Here is a 21,764-nt window from a genome sequence, read left to right as displayed (position 1 = left end):
GGAGAGAGAGACAGATAGAGGGAGAAGGATTTAGAGACAGCGGGAGGAGAGAGAGACAGATAGAGGGAGAAGGATTTAGAGACAGCGGGAGGAGAGAGAGACAGATAGAGGGAGAAGGATTTAGAGACAGCGGGAGGAGAGAGAGACAGATAGAGGGAGAAGGATTTAGAGACAGCGGGAGGAGAGAGAGAGAGATGGATAACAGAATGAGAAGGCAGATGTTGAGATAGGTGCAGAGTGAAGACAGTGGGGCAGGTGGCATCCAGTGGCCCGATCATTCCTCTACACTTGGTAGACAGAGCAGCAGCGAACAGGTGGGCTGCTCACAACACAGAACTGTTGCATGTTCATCATCAGTCACACAATGGTCCAATTCATGCTAATTAGAAAGTTTAATCAGATAACAATCCCCATAGCGCTGGTATATGTCTGAGTGGGATACGAGATGAGAGGGGACAGAGGCATCTTAAGACATTTTATCAAGCCTTTATTGCACAAGGCTAATTACACTGATTAATCATGTAATAGCCTTGTTCCCCCTCCACCCCTGAACAGAAGGCATCGGAATCAGGAAACTTTACTGCCATGCAACAAAGTGAAGGAACGTTGCACAAGAAGCTGTCTGTGGGGTTAAGGTCCCAGCTGTCGTTGGTGTCTGCTGCGCTGAGGTGTTTGTGTGTAGTTACCTGAGGTCGTAGCTGTCTGCTGATGTCGTTAGGGTCCAGGGCGAACAGGGCCTCTCTAGCTCCTACATACAGAACCCTCTCGTGTTCCGCTAGAGTCGCCATGGTGTAGTTCCACACACCTAGAGCCCGGAACCTGGCCATACTGTCCAGTACCTCTGTAGAGGAACACGCAAACATAGACAATACTGTTAGAAACACGCACGCATCTCACTTGACCTGAAGGCAAAGCAGATCGAAGTGTTGCCCATCTTTTTTGTCACAAATCAAGCGCCTTTGGAACTACATGGGAGCTCAGCACTGGTGGGATGGTGACGACTTTCTGTTTCGTCAAAGGGGCACACACAGAGAGACACAGGGAAAGGCCCAGTCACACATACACCCTAACCAACACACACAGAGAGACACAGGGAAAGGCCCAGTCACACATACACCCTAACCAACACACACAGAGAGACACAGGGAAAGGCCCAGTCACACATACACCATAACCAACACACACAGAGAGACACAGGGAAAGGCCCAGTCACACATACACCCTAACCAACACACACAGAGAGACACAGGGAAAGGCCCAGTCACACATACACCCTAACCAACACACACAGAGAGACACAGGGAAAGGCCCAGTCACACATACACCCTAACCAACACACACAGAGAGACACAGGGAAAGGCCCAGTCACACATACACCCTAACCAACACACACAGAGAGACACAGGGAAAGGCCCGGTCACACATACACCCTAACTAACACACACAGAGAGACACCCTAACCAACACACACAGAGAGACACAGGGAAAGGCCCAGTCACACATACACCCTAACCAACACACACAGAGAGACACAGGGAAAGGCCCAGTCACACATACACCCTAACCAACACACACAGAGAGACACAGGGAAAGGCCCAGTCACAAATACACCCTAACCAACACACACAGAGAGACACAGGGAAAGGCCCAGTCACACATACACCCTAACCAACACACACAGAGAGACACAGGGAAAGGCCCAGTCACACATACACCCTAACCAACACACACAGAGAGACACAGGGAAAGGCCCAGTCACACACACACCCCAACCCAACACACAGACCCAGCCACACACACACCCCACCCAGTCACACATACACCCAACCAACACACACAGACCAACACAGGGAAAGGCCCAGCACACACACCCTACCCAACACACACAGCCAGTCACACATACACCCTAACCAACACACACAGAGAGACACAGGGAAAGGCCCAGTCACACATACACCCTAACCAACACACACAGAGAGACACAGGGAAAGGCCCAGTCACACATACACCCTAACCAACACACACAGAGAGACACAGGGAAAGGCCCAGTCACACATACACCCTAACCAACACACACAGAGAGACACAATGAAAGGCCCAGTCACACACACCACCCCACCCAACACACACACCCAGCCACACACACACCCCACCCAACACACACACACACCCCAGTCACACATACACCCTAACCAACACACACACCCAGCTACACACCCTACCCAACACACACAGCCAGTCACACATACACCCTAACCAACACACACACCCAGCTACACACCCCACCCAACACACACACCCAGTCACACATACACCCTTACTAACATACACACCCAGCTACACACCCCACCCAACACACACACCCAGTCACACATACACCCTAACCAACACACACACCCAGCTACACACCCTAACCAACACACACACCCAGTCACATATACACACCACCAACACACAAACCCACCTACACACCCTAACCAACACACTCACCCAGTCACACATACACCCCACTCAACACACACACACACAGTCACACATACACCCTAACCAACACACACACCCAGCTACACACCCCACCCAACACACACACGCAGTCACACATACACCCTAACCAACAAACACAGAGAGACACACGGAAGGCCCAGTCACACATACACCCTAACCAACACACACACCCAGCTACACACCCTAACCAACACACACACCCAGTCACACATACACCCCACCAACACACACACCCACCACACACATCCTATTCAACACACTCATCCAGTCACACATACACACCCACCCAACACACACACACAGCCAAACACACACACACCCAGCCACACATACCCAACACACACACCCACCCAACACACACACCCAGTCATACACACACACACACCCAACACACACACACACCACACATACACCCGACCAAACACACACACACACACACACCCACACAACAAACACCCAGCCACACACACACACCCCCACCCAACACACACACACAGCCAAACACACACACACCCAGCCAACACACACACACAGCCAACACACACACACACCAGCCACACACCCCAGCCACACACACACACACACACACACACACACACACCCAGTCACACACACACACACACACACCACAGCCACACACACACCCTGCCAACACACACACCCGACCCAACCACAAACACACCCACACCCCACCCAACAAACACACACACACACCCAGCTACACACCCCACCCAACACACACACACCACCCAACACACACACACCCAGTCATACATACACACACACCAACACACACACACTGCCACACACACACCCACCAAACACACAAACACACACACACCCACCCACAAACATACCCAGCCACACACACACACACCCCACCCAACACACACACACAGCCAAACACACACACACCCAGCCACACACACACACACCCAACACACACACCCACCACACACCAGCCACACACACACACACCAGCCACACACACACACACACCCAGCCACACACACACCACACCCCCACCACACACACACCCAGCCACACACACACCCCACCCAACACACACACCCAGCCACACACACACCCCACCCAACACACACACCCAGCCACACACACACCCCACCCAACACACACACACCCAGCCACACATACACACCCAGCCACACACACACACCCAGCCACACACACACCCCACCCAACACACACACCCCCAGCCACACACCCCCCCCACCCAACACAAACACCTAGCCACACACCCCACCCAACACACACACACACCCAGCCACACACACCCCACCCAATACACACCCAGCCACACACACACACACCCAGCCACACACACACCCCACCCAACACAAACACCTAGCCACACACCCCACCCAGCACACACACCCAGCCACACACACACAGACCCCACCCAACACATACACCCAGCCACACACACACCCCACCCAACACACACACCCAGCCACACACACACCCCACCAAACACACACACCCAGCCACACATACACCCAACACACACACAGCCACACACACACCTCACCCAACACAAACACCCAGCCACACACACACCCAGCCACACACACCCCACCCAATACACACCCATACACACACACACACACACACCAGCCACACACACACCCAGCCACACACACACACCCAGCCACACATACACACCCAGCCACACATACACCCAACACACACACACACACCCAGCCACACACATACACACACACCCAACACACACACACACTGCCACACATACACCCCACCAAACACAAACACCCAGCCACACAAACCCCACCCAGCCACACACACCCCACCCCCACACACACCCCCACCCAACACACACACACCCAGCCACACACACACACACACACACCCAACACACACACCCAACCTCACACACACACCCAGCCACACATACACCCAACACACACACACACACCCAGCCACACACACACACCAACACACACACACACACACACACACAGCCACACATACACCCCACCAAACACACACACACCCAGACACACACACACCCCCACCCAACACACACACACACACACCCCACCCACCCAACACACAACCCAGCCACACACACCCAGCCCGCACACACACCCAGCCACACACACACCCCACAACACACACACCAGCCACACACACCCCCCACCCAACACACACACCCAGCCACACATACACACACACCCAACACACACACACTGCCACACATACACCCGATCAAACACACAAACACACACACACCCCACCCAGCAAACATACCCAGCCACACACACACACCACCCAACACACACACACAGCCACACACACCCAGCCACACATACACACACCCAACACACACACACACACCCAGCCACACACACACCCAGCCACACACACACACACACACACACACACACACACACACCACACCACACACACACACACACCCAGCCACACACACACCCACCCACACACACACCCTACCCAACACACACACACACCCAGCCACACACACACACCCAGCCACACACACACCCCAGCCACACACACACCCCACCAACACACACACCCCACCCAACACACACACCCAGCCACACACACACACCCAGCCAGCATGCCACACACACACACCCCACCCAACACACACACACACACACCCCACCCAACACACACCCAGCCACACACACACAATGCAGTAAAAGACAAACACACAGGGAGAAACTGACAGAGCACAAATGCAGTTTAGTTTCCATTATCCACGCCTGTGTTTCCTGTCGTGTCTTTGCGTCTCGCTCTTAGCAAAGGGAAGTCATGTGCGAAACGTCAGGCAAGCCTCAGTAAAGTGATGTCATGAATTGAATAATAATATTGCTGCTCCTGTAAAAAATAAAACCTGAGATCCTACAGCAGGGGGAAGAGACTTCACTTCTGATTTATGGTGTGTGACTTCCTTCCTGGCCTAGTTTAAGGGTATAGCAACGAACCAGAACAATAGAGGTGGTGGGGTGCAGGACAGCAAGTCAGAGAGAGAGAGAGAGAGAGAGAGAGAGAATGGAGGTATAGAGAGACAGTATAAGGAGGAGAGGAAACTCGAGAGGACAGGCGGTGGGAGAAGGTAATACACGTGGAACTAGAGTTATTATCTAGAGAGCAGCAGCGTGTAAACATTGGAGGGTATTGGCGCGTGTGCTGGATGAGGAGAGACGAGATGAGAAGAGGAGACGAGACATCCTCAAGGGAGCCCAGAGCACATCTGCTAGGTTCTACACAGCCAGAAAATGTCTGGCGTTGACACGCACACACACACACACACACACACACACATACCCACACACACACGCACACATACCCACGCACACACGCACACATACCCACGCACATAAACACACACACTTGCACACATGTAAACACACATAGACACGTGTGCTGACATAAACGGTTGTGTACTCCAACACACTCGCTCACATACACACACGCGAACCTTCCTCCCGCCACACATACTGGCAAACAACCCTCCTGGGTACCTGCATAGTGACAATAATGTTTGTCCACAATCACAGAAAGTTTCGCAGAGCTTGAAGGGGGTTGTGTACAATTATTAGTGGCAGTGTCATTGCTAGTTGTTATGGGAGGCTGCACTTCCCACCTGTCACCACACAGGGGCAGCCCTGAGGCCTGTCTGCGTGGTAGGGTGCCTTAAAGGAAAAATCCACTCAAAAATCTTTTGGTGTTAATACAGTGGACGGAGGGGTCTTTGTCTGATCTAGCAGTTGTTATGAACAGACACCAGACATTAAAGTAACAACATAAGAGGACAGACTTTACTAGTAAGGGAAAATATAATGAAAGGGGAAAGAGGAACATGCCACAGAAATGAGAGCAAAGAGAAGATCTAATGACTCCAACAGATGAGACACACGCGCACACATACACACACACACACACACACACACACACACACACACACACACACACACACACACACACACACACACACACACACACACACACCCACCCACCACACACACACACCACCCACCCCCACCCACCCACCCACACACACACACAGACCAAAGGGAAAACTGCAAGCCCATAAAATGTTGGTTGTTGGTGAGGCAGCAGAGGTCTGTGTCTCTCCACAGCTGAACTCTTGAGATGTGCCAAGGTCAGTTTGATGGGTTCTATGGTAACAAGAGCTGTCACCCTGTGATGTTAAGATAGCCACTAAACTGAAGGAGTTCTATACTCCCATCTCTGTGATGTTAAACTAGCCACTACACTGAAGGAGTTCTATACTTCCATCTCTGTGATGTTAAACTAGCCACTACACTGAAGGAGTTCTATACTCCCATCTCTGTGATGTTAAACTAGCCACTACACTGAAGGAGTTCTATACTCCCATCTCTGTGATGTTAAACTAGCCACTAAACTGAAGGAGTTCTATACTCCCATCTCTGTGATGTTAAACTAGCCACTAAACTGAAGGAGTTCTATACTCCATCTCTGTGATGTTAAACTAGCCACTAAACTGAAGGAGTTCTATACTCCCATCTCTGTGATGTTAAACTAGCCACTAAACTGAAGGAGTTCTATACTCCCATCTCTGTGATGTTAAACTAGCCACTAAACTGAAGGAGTTCTATACTCCCATCTCTGTGATGTTAAACTAGCCACTAAACTGAAGGAGTTCTATACTCCCATCTCTGTGATGTTAAACTAGCCACTAAACTGAAGGAGTTCTATACTTCCATCTCTGTGATGTTAAACTAGCCACTAAACTGAAGGAGTTCTATACTTCCATCTCTGTGATGTTAAACTAGCCACTAAACTGAAGGAGTTCTATACTTCCATCTCTGTGATGTTAAACTAGCCACTACACTGAAGGAGTTCTATACTCCCATCTCTGTGATGTTAAACTAGCCACTACACTGAAGGAGTTCTATACTCCCATCTCTGTGATGTTAAACTAGCCACTACACTGAAGGAGTTCTATACTCCCATCTCTGTGATGTTAAACTAGCCACTACACTGAAGGAGTTCTATACTCCCATCTCTGTGATGTTAAACTAGCCACTACACTGAAGGAGTTCTATACTCCCATCTCTGTGATGTTAAACTAGCCACTACACTGAAGGAGTTCTATACTTCCATCTCTGTGATGTTAAACTAGCCACTACACTGAAGGAGTTCTATACTCCCATCTCTGTGATGTTAAACTAGCCACTACACTGAAGGAGTTCTATACTCCCATCTCTGTGATGTTAAACTAGCCACTAAACTGAAGGAGTTCTATACTCCCATCTCTGTGATGTTAAACTAGCCACTAAACTGAAGGAGTTCTATACTCCCATCTCTGTGATGTTAAACTAGCCACTACACTGAAGGAGTTCTATACTTCCATCTCTGTGATGTTAAACTAGCCACTACACTGAAGGAGTTCTATACTCCCATCTCTGTGATGTTAAACTAGCCACTACACTGAAGGAGTTCTATACTCCCATCTCTGTGATGTTAAACTAGCCACTAAACTGAAGGAGTTCTATACTCCCATCTCTGTGATGTTAAACTAGCCACTACACTGAAGGAGTTCTATACTCCCATCTCTGTGATGTTAAACTAGCCACTACACTGAAGGAGTTCTATACTCCCATCTCTGTGATGTTAAACTAGCCACTACACTGAAGGAGTTCTATACTTCCATCTCTGTGATGTTAAACTAGCCACTAAACTGAAGGAGTTCTATACTCCCATCTCTGTGATGTTAAACTAGCCACTACACTGAAGGAGTTCTATACTCCCATCTCTGTGATGTTAAACTAGCCACTACACTGAAGGAGTTCTATACTTCCATCTCTGTGATGTTAAACTAGCCACTAAACTGAAGGAGTTCTATACTCCCATCTCTGTGATGTTAAACTAGCCACTACACTGAAGGAGTTCTATACTCCCATCTCTGTGATGTTAAACTAGCCACTACACTGAAGGAGTTCTATACTTCCATCTCTGTGATGTTAAACTAGCCACTAAACTGAAGGAGTTCTATACTCCCATCTCTGTGATGTTAAACTAGCCACTACACTGAAGGAGTCCTATACTTCCATCTCTGTGATGTTAAACTAGCCACTACACTGAAGGAGTTCTATACTCCCATCTCTGTGATGTTAAACTAGCCACTACACTGAAGGAGTTCTATACTCCCATCTCTGTGATGTTAAACTAGCCACTAAACTGAAGGAGTTCTATACTTCCATCTCTGTGATGTTAAACTAGCCACTAAACTGAAGGAGTCCTATACTTCCATCTCTGTGATGTTAAACTAGCCACTACACTGAAGGAGTTCTATACTTCCATCTCTGTGATGTTAAACTAGCCACTACACTGAAGGAGTTCTATACTTCCATCTCTGTGATTCCCCACTCTAGCTGTGTGTGTGTTTCGGTGTGTGCGTCCGTTTTGGGAGAGCTCAGGGTCAGTCTAGTGGAAGGAGGGAGGGAGACCAGAGCGGCTGGCCAGGCGAGGCGGTCCAGGGAGCAGAGAGTAGGGCTCAGTCAAGACTGATTCAAGGCTAGTTTAGATCTCCTCTGATGTGCCTCCGTGTACGCTGCCCCTCGCGCCTCCCCTCTCTTCTCCAGCAAGCTAACGCTCCTTCTTTTCGTTGAGTGCTTCACTATAAATACTGCCACGGTCTGCGTTACGCTGCTAACCATGGAGGAGCTCACACACTGCACTATAATTAAAGGGCTATTTTAGGACCTTTGAAGCAGCAACACAGACTAAGAAACAAGGAGACATATACACTGTGTAGCCCACCGCCCACTACAAAAAGACACACACACACACACTCAATCACTCAAGTCAGGTACCCACATGGGGATAAAGGCACACACAAACATTAGCATCACACACACACACACACACACACACACACACACACACACACACACACACACACACACACACACACACACACACACACACACACACACACACACACACACACAAACACACACACAGCCAGTTGTTGTATCAGGAGACTAGGGAAACTTCAGAGTGGATTGTATTGAATGTCAAGGCATGAGACAGAATGAGAGCAGAGAGAGAGAGAGATGGGAAGCACTGTGTAATTGCTGTAGATTAGCAAAGGGAGTGGTGAGAGAGGAATGAAGGGAACTGGGAGAGACGGGGGCGGAGGAGTGGGAGGGCAAACATGGAAAGGAAATGTTAAAAGTGGATTAACACAACAACAGGACAAGTGGAGGAGTTGTTGATTTATTCCACAAATGACCTTTCTGAAGAAGGGTGCCACAGTTAAGACTGCACTACTTCAACCTGGCTAGAGAGAGAGAATGGAGCGGGGATGCATTTATGACAATCATAGCCGTTCTGTGACAGACCCCCAGCTGTTTACTGAACAATATGACTTAAAGCCCCTCTACTCCACTCTAGGTCACATCTGTGCCATGCTATTAATCCCATTCAATCAGAGACATAGTGGAAGATGGAGGATGGAGAGATGGAAGCTGGTGGGTGAGTGACATGTCAGATAGTGTGTGGATGGATGGATGATTTATCTCTCTCTGTCTGTCCTCCCCCAATCACACAAACACACCCACCACAACTTTGTCTATCTATCCCTCAATCCCTCCCAACCACTCATTACTGTAATTGGTGGGCAGAGAGAGAGAGAGAGAGAGAGAGAGAGAGAGAGAGAGAGAGAGAGAGAGAGAGAGAGAGAGAAAATGAAAAAGTCCATCCCCCATCTCTGTTCTGGGTGGATCTCACTTCACATCCTCATTCTATCTCTCTCGTTCAATCAGCACCACTCATTTGCTTTGGTTTTTCCTTTTAAGTTCTAGTCTCCTTCTCTGCATCAAAGCATCCTGCTGGCATTTCAAACAAACTGCCCGTCTCCCGTCCCTCTTTCTCTCTCTGACCACAGCTGCTGTGCTTTGTGTGGAGATGGTTTACAGGGCTCTGTCATTGGGGTTGGGCTGGGAAAGGGGAGAGGGGTGTGCCGGGGTGAGGGGAGACAACCACCCCCCAAACTGCATTTTATCTGCTCCCGACTGTGTCCGCCAAGTGTTTGAAAATAACCTGCCAATGGATACTCCAATCAGGCGTGCCCAAATCAGGGCGCAACGAGGGTGTGTGAGAAATGAGAAAGAGAGGAGAGTGGAAAGAGAGAGCAAATGACAGAGAAGAAGAGAGATGGAAAGATGATGGAAAGATGGAGAAGGAGAGAGAGAGAGTGAGAGAAGTAGAAGTAGAGAGAGAAGAAGCAGTTAAAAGTGTTTGTGTTTTTCCCCCTTCATAACCTAAATGACTTTAAGCCACACATAATTATAGAGGCGGGGCCTGGGTGGGCAGAGAGAGGGAGTAAACATTATCTCTGCTCCGACCCCCCCCCAAACTGCCCGGGAGTACTAAATCCCTCAGACAGCCAGGCTAAGCATTATTCATACACACACTCTGAGCCTCTCCCTCTCTCTCTCTCTTTTTTTATTGTCTCACGTTTGCTGACACCTAACTGCATACAAAAACACATTTGTTTTATTATCCTTGTGGGGACCAAACACTTGATTCCCATTCAAAATCCTATTTTCCATAACCCCTAACCCTAAACCTAAACTTAACCTTCACCCTCAAACAAAAATGTTTGTTTTTAGGATGGTAAAACAACACGCCACACACAGAGTTCCTGTTTATGTGATCTGCGTGTGCAGAGAGACAGCTCCACGCGGCATAAAAGACTTTGTAGACGTTCCGCGCTGTGTGTGTATTTGTCTTTTCCATCTCTTCCCCACTCCGTTGCTCCTCTCGCTACTGTGAAAATATTTCCTGTCCTTTTAAGGCAGTCTGCTCCCTGCTCCTCTCCTTCTGCTCTCTCTTTCTCTCTCTCTCTGCTCTGTCCCGCTTTCTTCAACTCCATTTCTCTCTGTCTCTCTGTCTCTCTGTCTCTCTGTCTCTCTGTCTCTCTGTCTCTCTGTCTCGTTGAGATAGTGATTGTGTGAGCGAGCTGCATGGCTGTTTGCATTGCCTGCTGAATGTTTACCGAGTCTGTTTATTGGTCTGGGATGAGCCTGTGGATTGACTAGAGTTGAGTGAGCAGGAGTTGTGTGTCACCGCTAGCCGTGTCCCTCAGGCTGCTATTGACTGCTTGTCCACTGTTTTTTTTTCATTGTATCCCCCAGCCACACCCCTCACCACCAACAATGGCGGTTGAGTGCGAGTCGGGGACAGGAAAAGGAGCGTGGGGAAGATGGGAATCAGAAAAGAAGACAGAAAAGGGGCTGCTTTTACGTAATAGCAGTCTTGCTAAGTGTAGCCGAAACGTGATCTCTTTGTGAAAATAGTACAGGCTGTTTGGTTCTTAGCGGGGCTGAGAGCAAAGAAAGGAGGGACGTGTGGGATAAAAAGGAGAAGGAAGAGAAGGACGTGGAGGGAAAGTAAGGACAGAATAAAGGTGTGAGGTGGTTATGTGGTATATGTGTGACACAGAGGCGGAAGTACGTTGCTTCCTCTATTGAAATGATAAACTGGTTTTTCACTGACCGCTGGACAACAGAAGAACAGAAGAACAGGAAACAGAGTGACTGGGAACAGTTAATATAGGCTACATCTGAAATAGCACCCCTCGTCCTGATTGGCCCTGGTCAACAGGGTGCCATTTCAGGCGCAGACATGGTACGGCCGGTATCTACTCACCGCGGTATCTGACCGTCTTGCGTGGGACTGGGTTCCAGTTGAGACATAACGACTTCTCCCAACCAATCAGAAGAACCAACAGCAGGACCTTAGCCTCACCCATGGCTCCGATGGGACCTGCCCAGTCTCAGCAAGGCCGTTGATTCGCTGGTGGACGGATGAGTGACAGGGGAGATAGACAGTGTGGGCCCAGCCTCTGGCAGCCTGACAGAGAAGGATAAAGCAGAATCAGTTAAAGCATCAGAACCGACTACCACAATACCTCGTTAGCGTAACAGCCGTGCAACATCCGCAAACAACTTATCAGAGCTCTGTCAAGCCAATCCAATGACAAGCTATTCAATTGAAATGCAGCGCTATCAAAGTTAATGTATGTTGGCAGCACATCAACCAGACTCTGGAAATTAATGTCGAAGCAAGGACAATTCAACACACAATCTGGTTTATGATAATTCTCCTAAATGAATATGTCAAACGTCAGACTTGTTTTGTCTTTGACAGGTGAAGCTACCGGTAGCCTGTTCAACTAATGGAGGTAAATGGTACAAACATCACCGTAGACACGGCTTAAAAATACACAAATAAATGCTACAGGAATAGACTATCAAAGACATTCTGCTTTCCCTCCTGTGGAATCATCATTCCACACCTGCTGGCGTCTATCGGGAAGCCAAATCAACACTTTGATGCTGTTTACCTATTTGAGAAGAAAGCTGTTGACTTCTAAACATGCATTAAATGTCAAATTGTGTTTACTCTCGGAGATGAAATGAAAAATATCCGTCTGAGCTGTTGCATGTTTATTGCTCAATGTCATGTGAATTTGAAATGTCCGTTTCAACAGGCAGACTTTCTGTCCTGTTTGGCATTTAGGAGACGGGGGTGTGAATTGAGATGCGGAGCCTGTACTGCACGTTCTGAACCCAATCTGACTCCTATTGATTTCTCTTTTTGGAAAGTAAGAGCAGCCGCACTGACTGAAAAAGTCCAAGATCATCGAAATGTGCTCTAAATGAGTAGGCTTAAATGGAGGGCCGGGATAAGAATATCTGATGGCTCACAGCTCACAGCTCTGACTCCAGGTTTTATTGGATCAATGAGGAGGCCTTTGGCTATCGCCTTGAGTGTAGAGAGGGGGGAGAGTGAAGGAGAGATAGAGAGAGAGAAGGAGGGACATGGACAGAAAGGTGTGTTTAGAAACATGGAGGGCGTCTGAAACCAGTAGCGACAGGCTTCACGTTATCTTCCAAGCTGCTGAGAATCCTCCAGTCCTCAATAACGGCATTCTATCTTCTTATTCTCTTTCTGCCTACAGTTAAGAAATGGAGTGAGTCAGCGTCCTGGAGGTAGGATTAAGAGGACTAGCCTGTGTAAACATACTGTAGCAGGGGAAGGTGAGGTGAAGAGAGGAGGAGGAGGCGGGGGGGCTTGTGTGTGTGTGTGTGTGTGTGTGGGGTGGGGGTGGGGGAGGAGGCGGGGGGCTTGTGTGTGTGGGGGGGGGGGTGGGGGGTGGGGGGAGGAGGCGGGGGGCTTGTGTGTGTGTGTGTGTGGGGGTGGGGGGGGAGATTCAGCAGGTCTAACAGGCGGTTAGGCAGGCAGACAGCCAATCAAGTATCCCTCCCGGCTATATTGAATCACCTTATAATGATTGGTGGAGGGGACTTGTTTTCACTGGGCCGCTAATGACGTTCAACAAATTAGAAACGACGTGGCAGACTAATAATATCAGTCAGTGTTCCCCACAAACACAAGCTAATTAGCCTGACGTTGAGAGAGAAATAAAGCACGTGTTCCGATTATGCTGCTTCGTTTGTGTGTTTGGATCCAGCTAAGTCCCCCAGGGGAGAAAACACACGGATGTTTCTTCCGATGGGGATGGATGTCGGGAAAGCAGGTTAGGATTAGGAAAGAGGGGGGCCTAGGATAGGAAGTGAGTTAAGCGGAATATCCGTTCTCGAGTGTTGTCCATCTCTCTGTTCAACCTCTGCCCTCCTCATGCCCTCCTGTTTCCTTCCCTCGCTTCCTGTCCATCGCTTCCTCTTTCCTCCCTTCTCATCAACTGATAACGAGCCCTTGTGACCTTTGAACCCATGATCTTTCCAGAGGTCACAGGTGTCCAGGCAGAGAGAGTTCACTGACAGTGTCGTACCACTACACTAGAGTGGAGGAGGCCAGAACCACACCACAACTACCTCTCCTCTCCTACCCCGAAACAAATACATTTATACAAGGCTCTTCCTTCCTTCCTCTCGCTCCTTCCCTCCCTGCCCTTCTCACATCCCCCCCCCGCCCCCTTTATTGCAGCGGCTGTATTTGAACATAACCTATTTCACCTCAGCGCTGAGAGGGCAGGATCAAACCCCCTCACTCACACCCTCTATGCTATGTACAAAACAGCTGGAGACATTTTTTATGGAACATTTCCACTCACTTTAAAAGTAAGTGAAAAGACTGTCTAGTGGAAGCAGTGGTGTATCTAACTGAGCACAACTACAATCTACTAACACACACACACACACACACACACACACACACACACACACACACACACACACACTCAGAGGGATAAGCTCTTAACCCTAATTTGCTGCTGGGGCGCCGTACTACTATGGCTGACCCTGTAAAACAACTCATTTTACTGCATCTATCCGGTGTATGGGACAATACAACTGCTCCATTCGGACCTGCTAGGCTGCCATAAGGACAGGCCTCCTTGACCCAGTTCTGACACTGGTTTGACCTGCTAGGCTGCCATATGGACAGGCCTCCTTGACCCAGTTCTGACACTGGTTTGACCTGCTAGGCTGCCATATGGACAGGCCTCCTTGACCCAGTTCTGACACTGGTTTGACCTGCTAGGCTGCCATAAGGACAGGCCTCCTTGACCCAGTTCTGACACTGGTTTGACCTGCTAGGCTGCCATATGGACAGGCCTCCTTGACCCAGTTCTGACACTGGTTTGACCTGCTAGGCTGCCATATGGACAGGCCTCCTTGACCCAGTTCTGACACTGGTTTGACCTGCTAGGCTGCCATAGGCTGCCATATGGACACTGGTTTGACCTCCTTGACCCAGTTCCCAGTGACACTGGTTTGACCTGCTAGGCTGCCATATGGACATGCCTCCTTGACCCAGTTCTGACACTGGTTTGACCTGCTAGGCTGCCATATGGACAGGCCTCCTTGACCCAGTTCTGACACTGGTTTGACCTGCTAGGCTGCCATATGGACAGGCCTCCTTGACCCAGTTCTGACACTGGTTTGACCTGCTAGGCTGCCATTTGGACAGGCCTCCTTGACCCAGTTCTGACACTGGTTTGACCTGCTAGGCTGCCATATGGACAGGCCTCCTTGACCCAGTTCTGACACTGGTTTGACAGGCTGCTATGGACATGCCTCCTTGACCCAGTTCTGACACTGGTTTGACCTGCTAGGCTGCCATATGGACAGGCCTCCTTGACCCAGTTCTGACACTGGTTTGACCTGCTAGGCTGCCATATGGACAGGCCTCCTTGACCCAGTTCTGACACTGGTTTGACCTGCTAGGCTGCCATATGGACAGGCCTCCTTGACCCAGTTCTGACACTGGTTTGACCTGCTAGGCTGCCATATGGACATGCCTCCTTGACCCAGTTCTGACACTGGTTTGACCTGCTAGGCTGCCATATGGACATGCCTCCTTGACCCAGTTCTGACACTGGTTTGACCTGCTAGGCTGCCATATGGACATGCCTCCTTGACCCAGTTCTGACACTTGTTTGACCTGCTAGGCTGCCATATGGACAGGCCTCCTTGACCCAGTTCTGACACTTGTTTGACCTGCTAGGCTGCCATATGGACAGGCCTCCTTGACCCAGTTCTGACACTGGTTTGACCTGCTAGGCTGCCATATGGACATGCCTCCTTGACCCAGTTCTGACACTGGTTTGACCTGCTAGGCTGCCATATGGACAGGCCTCCTTGACCCAGTTCTGACACTGGTTTGACCTGCTAGGCTGCCATATGGACAGGCCTCCTTGACCCAGTTCTGACACTGTTTGTCCTGTTGTCCTGCACAAAGCAGCAGCTGACGGCTGAGTGTACTTGTGCGTGAGTGTTCAAGATATAGTGAGGGTGGGTGTTCAAGAGCTAGATCTACCAGAGAGCCCAAAATACTGGGTGCGTGTGTGTGGATGCGGATGTGTGTGTGCGTGACATACTGGCAGATTGTGTAGTGTTTGTGTAAGAGCAGGCCTAGATGAAAGAGTGATAATCAAAGTGGGTTTGATCAGCTGCAGTGTGTGTGCGTGCGTGCGTGTGTGCGTGTGTCTGTCTCATGGGAGGCAGTGAGGGAGCTCTACAGCATCCATCCCTACCAGAGACAGATACACACACACTTCCTGCCAATCCACTGGCCTGCCAACAAGCGGTCTCAGTCTATCTCTCTATAGTACCTGTACACTACTACATCATGTATAGTATATACGTAGTTAACTGACCAGGGCTGGGGACAAGACTATTTCTTATTCAGACAGTCAGTTCAGGGGATGAATTGAAATGCAATCTATTACCTGAACATTGCCCATAATTTCCCTCTATTATTATCAATGCAGATGTTTTATTCATTAAATAAATCTTAATTCACTTTTAGAATTGATTGACTTCAAAGGAACCCAACCCTACCGATCAGTCAACAATCTGAGAAAACCATATATGAAAGCACAATCCTGTCTCCAGCCAGACATAAAGTACCTCACTACAGATAGAAAGCCACTGTATTTCAGATCAGTGTCCCCAGGCCCTCATCCTTTGAATCCTCTCCCCCCATCATCTCCCTCCCCTAGGGATGGTGGTGGTGGGGGGGGGGGGTCCTTTACTGCAGCAGACAGTCCCCTGAGAGAACCACCATTACTCAGGCCTCCAGCCCCTCCATGCCTCAGTACTCAGCCATGATAATACTGCCTTCATCAAGGCCTTATCAGTTCCATCAGGCCAGCGGCTGGCTGTAGTTAGAGCTGAAATTGATCAAACTGCCCTGTGACCACACCACACCACAGCACAGCAGAGCTCAACTCATTTCAATCACACAGGAGTCAACCAGACTACTGGAAATCCATCTGGCTCGGAGTCACTCGCTCTCTGATACACAAACACACACACAATCTCTGTCTTTGTCTGTCTAACTCACGCACCATTTCTCTGGCTGCCTGTCTTTCACACAAATTATCCCTCTTCCTCTGCCTGTCTTTCACACACATTATCCCTCTGCCTCCGCCTGTCTTTCACACACATTATCCCTCTGCCTCCGCCTGTCTTTCACACACATTATCCCTCTGCCTCCGCCTGTCTTTCACACACATTATCCTTATGCCTCTGGATGTCTTTCACACACATTATCCCTCTGCCTCTGCCTCTTTCATACACATTATCCCTCTACCTCTGCCTGTCTTTCACACACACATTATGCCTCTGCCTGTCTTTCACACACATTATCTCTCTGCCTCTGCCAGTCTTTCACACACATTATCTCTCTGCCTCTGCCTGTCTTTCACACACATTATCCCTCTGCCTGTCTTTTACACACACATTATGCCTCTGCCTGTCTTTCACACACACATTATCCCTCTGCCTGTCTTTCACACACATTATGCTTATGCCTCTGCCTGTCTTTCACACACATTATCCTTATGCCTCTGCCTGTCTTTCGCACACACATTATCCCTCTGCCTCTGCCCGTCTTTCACACACGCATTATTCCTATGCCTGTCTTTCACACACATTATCCGTATGCCTCTGCCTGTCTTTCACGCACATTATCCTTATGCCTCTGCCTGTCTTTCACACACACATTATCCTTATGCCTCTGCCTGTCTTTCACACACATTATGCTTATGCCTCTGCCTGTCTTTCACACACATTATGCTTATGCCTATGCCTGTCTTTCACACACATTATCCTTATGCCTCTGCCTGTCTTTCACACACATGATCCTTATGCCTCTGCCTGTCTTTCACACACATTATCCTTATGCCTCTGCCTGTCTTTCACACACCTTATGCCTCTGCCTGTCTTTCATGATCCTTATGCCTCTGCCTGTCTTTCACACACATTATCCTTATGCCTCTGCCTGTCTTTCACACACATGATCCTTATGCCTCTGCCTGTCTTTCACACATATTATCCTTATGCCTCTGCCTGTCTTTCACACACATTATCCTTATGCCTCTGCCTGTCTTTCACACACATTATCCTTATGCATCTGCCTGTCTTTCACACACATTATCCTTATGCCTCTGCCTGTCTTTCACACACATTATCCTTATGCCTCTGCCAGTCTTTCACACACATTATCCTTATGCATCTGCCTGTCTTTCACACACATTATCCTTATGCCTCTGCCTGTCTTTCACACACATTATCCTTATGCCTCTGCCTGTCTTTCACACACATGATCCTTATGCCTCTGCCTGTCTTTCACACACATTATCCTTATGCCTCTGCCTGTCTTTCACACACATTATCCTTATGCCTCTGCCTGTCTTTCACACACATGATCCTTATGCCTCTGCCTGTCTTTCACACACATTATGCTTATGCCTATGCCTGTCTTTCACACACATTATCCTTATGCCTCTGCCTGTCTTTCACACACATTATCCTTATGCCTCTGCCTGTCTTTCACACACATTATCCTTATGCCTCTGCCTGTCTTTCACACACATTATCCTTATGCATCTGCCTGTCTTTCACACACATTATCCTTATGCCTCTGCCTGTCTTTCACACACATTATCCTTATGCCTCTGCCTGTCTTTCACACACGGGATCTTTCCGTCTCCCACAGAGAACAAAACAAGGTTGCACTCTGGTAAATGCTCTAAACGTTTTGACTCTATCTGAGTCTGTGTCAGGACATCTTTCTATCCCTCACACACTATTTCTATGGCTGTATTTGGCTTCTCCCACGCACACACACTGTTTCTCTGTAGGACTCCGTCTGTCTCTGTTTCTCTCCACCTACAGATGTAGGATCTTCATTTAAGCCAGGCTGCTACAGCACAAAAAGAATCACGCAGCAACAGCAAATGTGAATTATTATGTGGATTATAATACATTAACATATAATACACTCTGGAAAATTCTCAGAAAGAATGGTCCAATTAAGATCCTACATCTGTATGCTTGCTGCCTCTGGGGTATATGTACAGTACAGGTTGAACTCTCTCTCTCTCTCTCTCCTCATATCTATCTCTCTCTCTCTCTCTCTCTCCCCTCACCCTCTCTCTCTGACCTTGTGCTCTCAGCCCTTTCCTGACACATGTTGTTGGTGATGAGCACGCACAAGCGTGGAGAAACCTGCGGAGGCTCAATGTTCACTTTGCACCCTGCCCTGCCCAGGGGCTGCTGGGATAGCTCCCTGACCTGTCGTTTATGCGCTCTGTGTGTGTGTGTGTGTGTTCATGTGTGATTTTGCCGCTCGATCGTCTTTGCTGCAGGCATCATTAACACAAGCCAGTACAGCCGCATGTGAGACTAAGCTACACATACACACGCACACAATACTGTCTGGATTTCTCACGTGTTAGCAACCCTCACAATCACTAACCCCTCATTATGAGACAAACCAATACAGTATATGTACGCACCGACATCTGACTCGTAGGACTCGGGAACATTTTTTTTTTAGCAAATTACACTCAAAGCAACACAATTCTTCCCACCCAGTCTTTTCAGTTCAATAAAAGTTGTTTTCCCATTTTGCATTTCAGGGCCGCACCAAAACAGAATACACATGTCCTACCTAATATAAATGACTGTCTCCACGCCAGGAGGCATTTGAACATCGCGTCATTTAATGGAGAGAGTGGAGGGAGTGGAGACTAGATGAAACTGTTGATGTGCTCTGCTCTGTTCTTTGGCTCAATAGGAGAGAGACCGCCTACCTAGCTCCTATAGGGGTCTAATTGTCCTTTAGTCCCCTACTCATCCTCCCCCCCTTCATATCCTTCCCTCCCTTCGTATCCTTCCCTCCTCCTGACCGCTAGGCCCAGGTCAGCTTGTACAGAGCCCTGAGCAGAGCCCTCTCTTTCACAGCCAGGGCCCTGGGAAAAGGTCAAGACAAGCTGACTTCAGCTCTTTCTTTCTTTCTTTACACTAAGAAAGATATATATATATATATATTATATATATATATACATACAGAGATATATATACAGTGGGGCAAAAAAGTATTTAGTCAGCCACCAATTGTGCAAGTTCTCCCACTTAAAAAGATGAGAGAGGCCTGTAATTTCCATCATAGGTACACTTCAACTATGACAGACAAAATGAGAAAAGAAATCCAGAAAATCACATTGTAGGATTTTTAATGAATTTATTTGCAAATTATGGTGGAAAATAAGTATTTGGTCAATAACAAAGGTTTATCTCAATACTTTGTTATATACCCTTTGTTGGCAATGACAGAGGTCAAACGTTTTCTGTAGGTCTTCACAAGGTTTTCACACACTGTTGCTGGTATTTTGGCCCATTCCTCCATGCAGATCTCCTCTAGAGCAGTGATGTTTTGGGGCTGTTGCTGGGCAACATGGACTTTCAACTCCCTCCAAATATTTTCTATGGGTTTGAGATCTGGAGACTGGCTAAGCCACTCCAGGACCTTGAAATGTTTCTTACGAAGCCACTCCTTCGTTGCCCGGGCAGTGTGTTTGGGATCATTGTCATGCTGAAAGACCCAGCCACGTTTCATCTTCAATGCCCTTGCTGATGGAAGGAGGTTTTCACTCAAAATCTCACGATACATGGCCCCATTCATTCTTTCCTTTACACGGATCAGTCGTCCTGGTCCCTTTGCAGAAAAACAGCCCCAAAGCATGATGTTTCCACCCCCATGCTTCACAGTAGGTATGGTGTTCTTTGGATGCAACTCAGCATTCTTTGTCCTCCAAACAAAGTTATATTTTGGTTTTATCTGACCATATGACATTCTCCCAATCTTCTTCTGGATCATCCAAATGCTCTCTAGCCTGGACATGTACTGGCTTAAGCAGGGGGACACGTCTGGCACTGCAGGATTTGAGTCCCTGGTGGCGTAGTGTGTTACTGATGGTAGGCTTTGTTACTTTGGTCCCAGCTCTCTGCAGGTCATTCACTAGGTCCCCCTGTGTGGTTCTGGGATTTTTGCTCACCGTTCTTGTGATCATTTTGACCCCACGGGGTGAGGTCTTGCGTGGAGCCCCAGATCGAGGGAGATTATCAGTGGTCTTGTATGTCTTCCATTTCCTAATAATTGCTCCCATAGGTGATTTCTTCAAACCAAGCTGCTTACCTATTGAGGATTCAGTCTTCCCAGCCTGGTGCAGGTCTACAATTTTGTTTCTGGTGTCCTTTGACAGCTCTTTGGTCTTGGCCATAGTGGAGTTTGGAGTGTGACTGTTCGAGGTTGTGGACAGGTGTATTTTATACTGATAACAAGTTCAAACAGGTGCCATTAATGCAGGTAACGAGTGGAGGACAGAGGAGCCTCTTAAAGAAGAAGTTACAGGTCTGTGAGAGCCAGAAATCTTG

General features: G+C 48.6%; 1 protein-coding gene across 1 annotated transcript in view; it reads right to left on the bottom strand.

Moving 5' to 3' along the window:
* sema4c (sema domain, immunoglobulin domain (Ig), transmembrane domain (TM) and short cytoplasmic domain, (semaphorin) 4C) overlaps positions 1-21,764 on the bottom strand; it is a 61,655-nt gene that overhangs the window by 13,198 nt on the left and 26,693 nt on the right. The window contains exons 2-3 of the mRNA XM_042320688.1: positions 12,220-12,423; positions 687-841 (exon numbers count right to left, since the gene is read on the bottom strand). Of these exons, the coding sequence (XP_042176622.1) occupies positions 687-841; positions 12,220-12,322 (258 nt within the window). The 5' untranslated portion in view covers positions 12,323-12,423. The remainder of the gene's footprint in view (positions 1-686; positions 842-12,219; positions 12,424-21,764) is intronic.

This window comes from Oncorhynchus tshawytscha, linkage group LG04, assembly GCF_018296145.1.
Source record: "Oncorhynchus tshawytscha isolate Ot180627B linkage group LG04, Otsh_v2.0, whole genome shotgun sequence".
NCBI lineage: Eukaryota > Metazoa > Chordata > Actinopteri > Salmoniformes > Salmonidae > Oncorhynchus > Oncorhynchus tshawytscha.
This window is presented reverse-complemented; position numbering and strand designations above follow the sequence as displayed.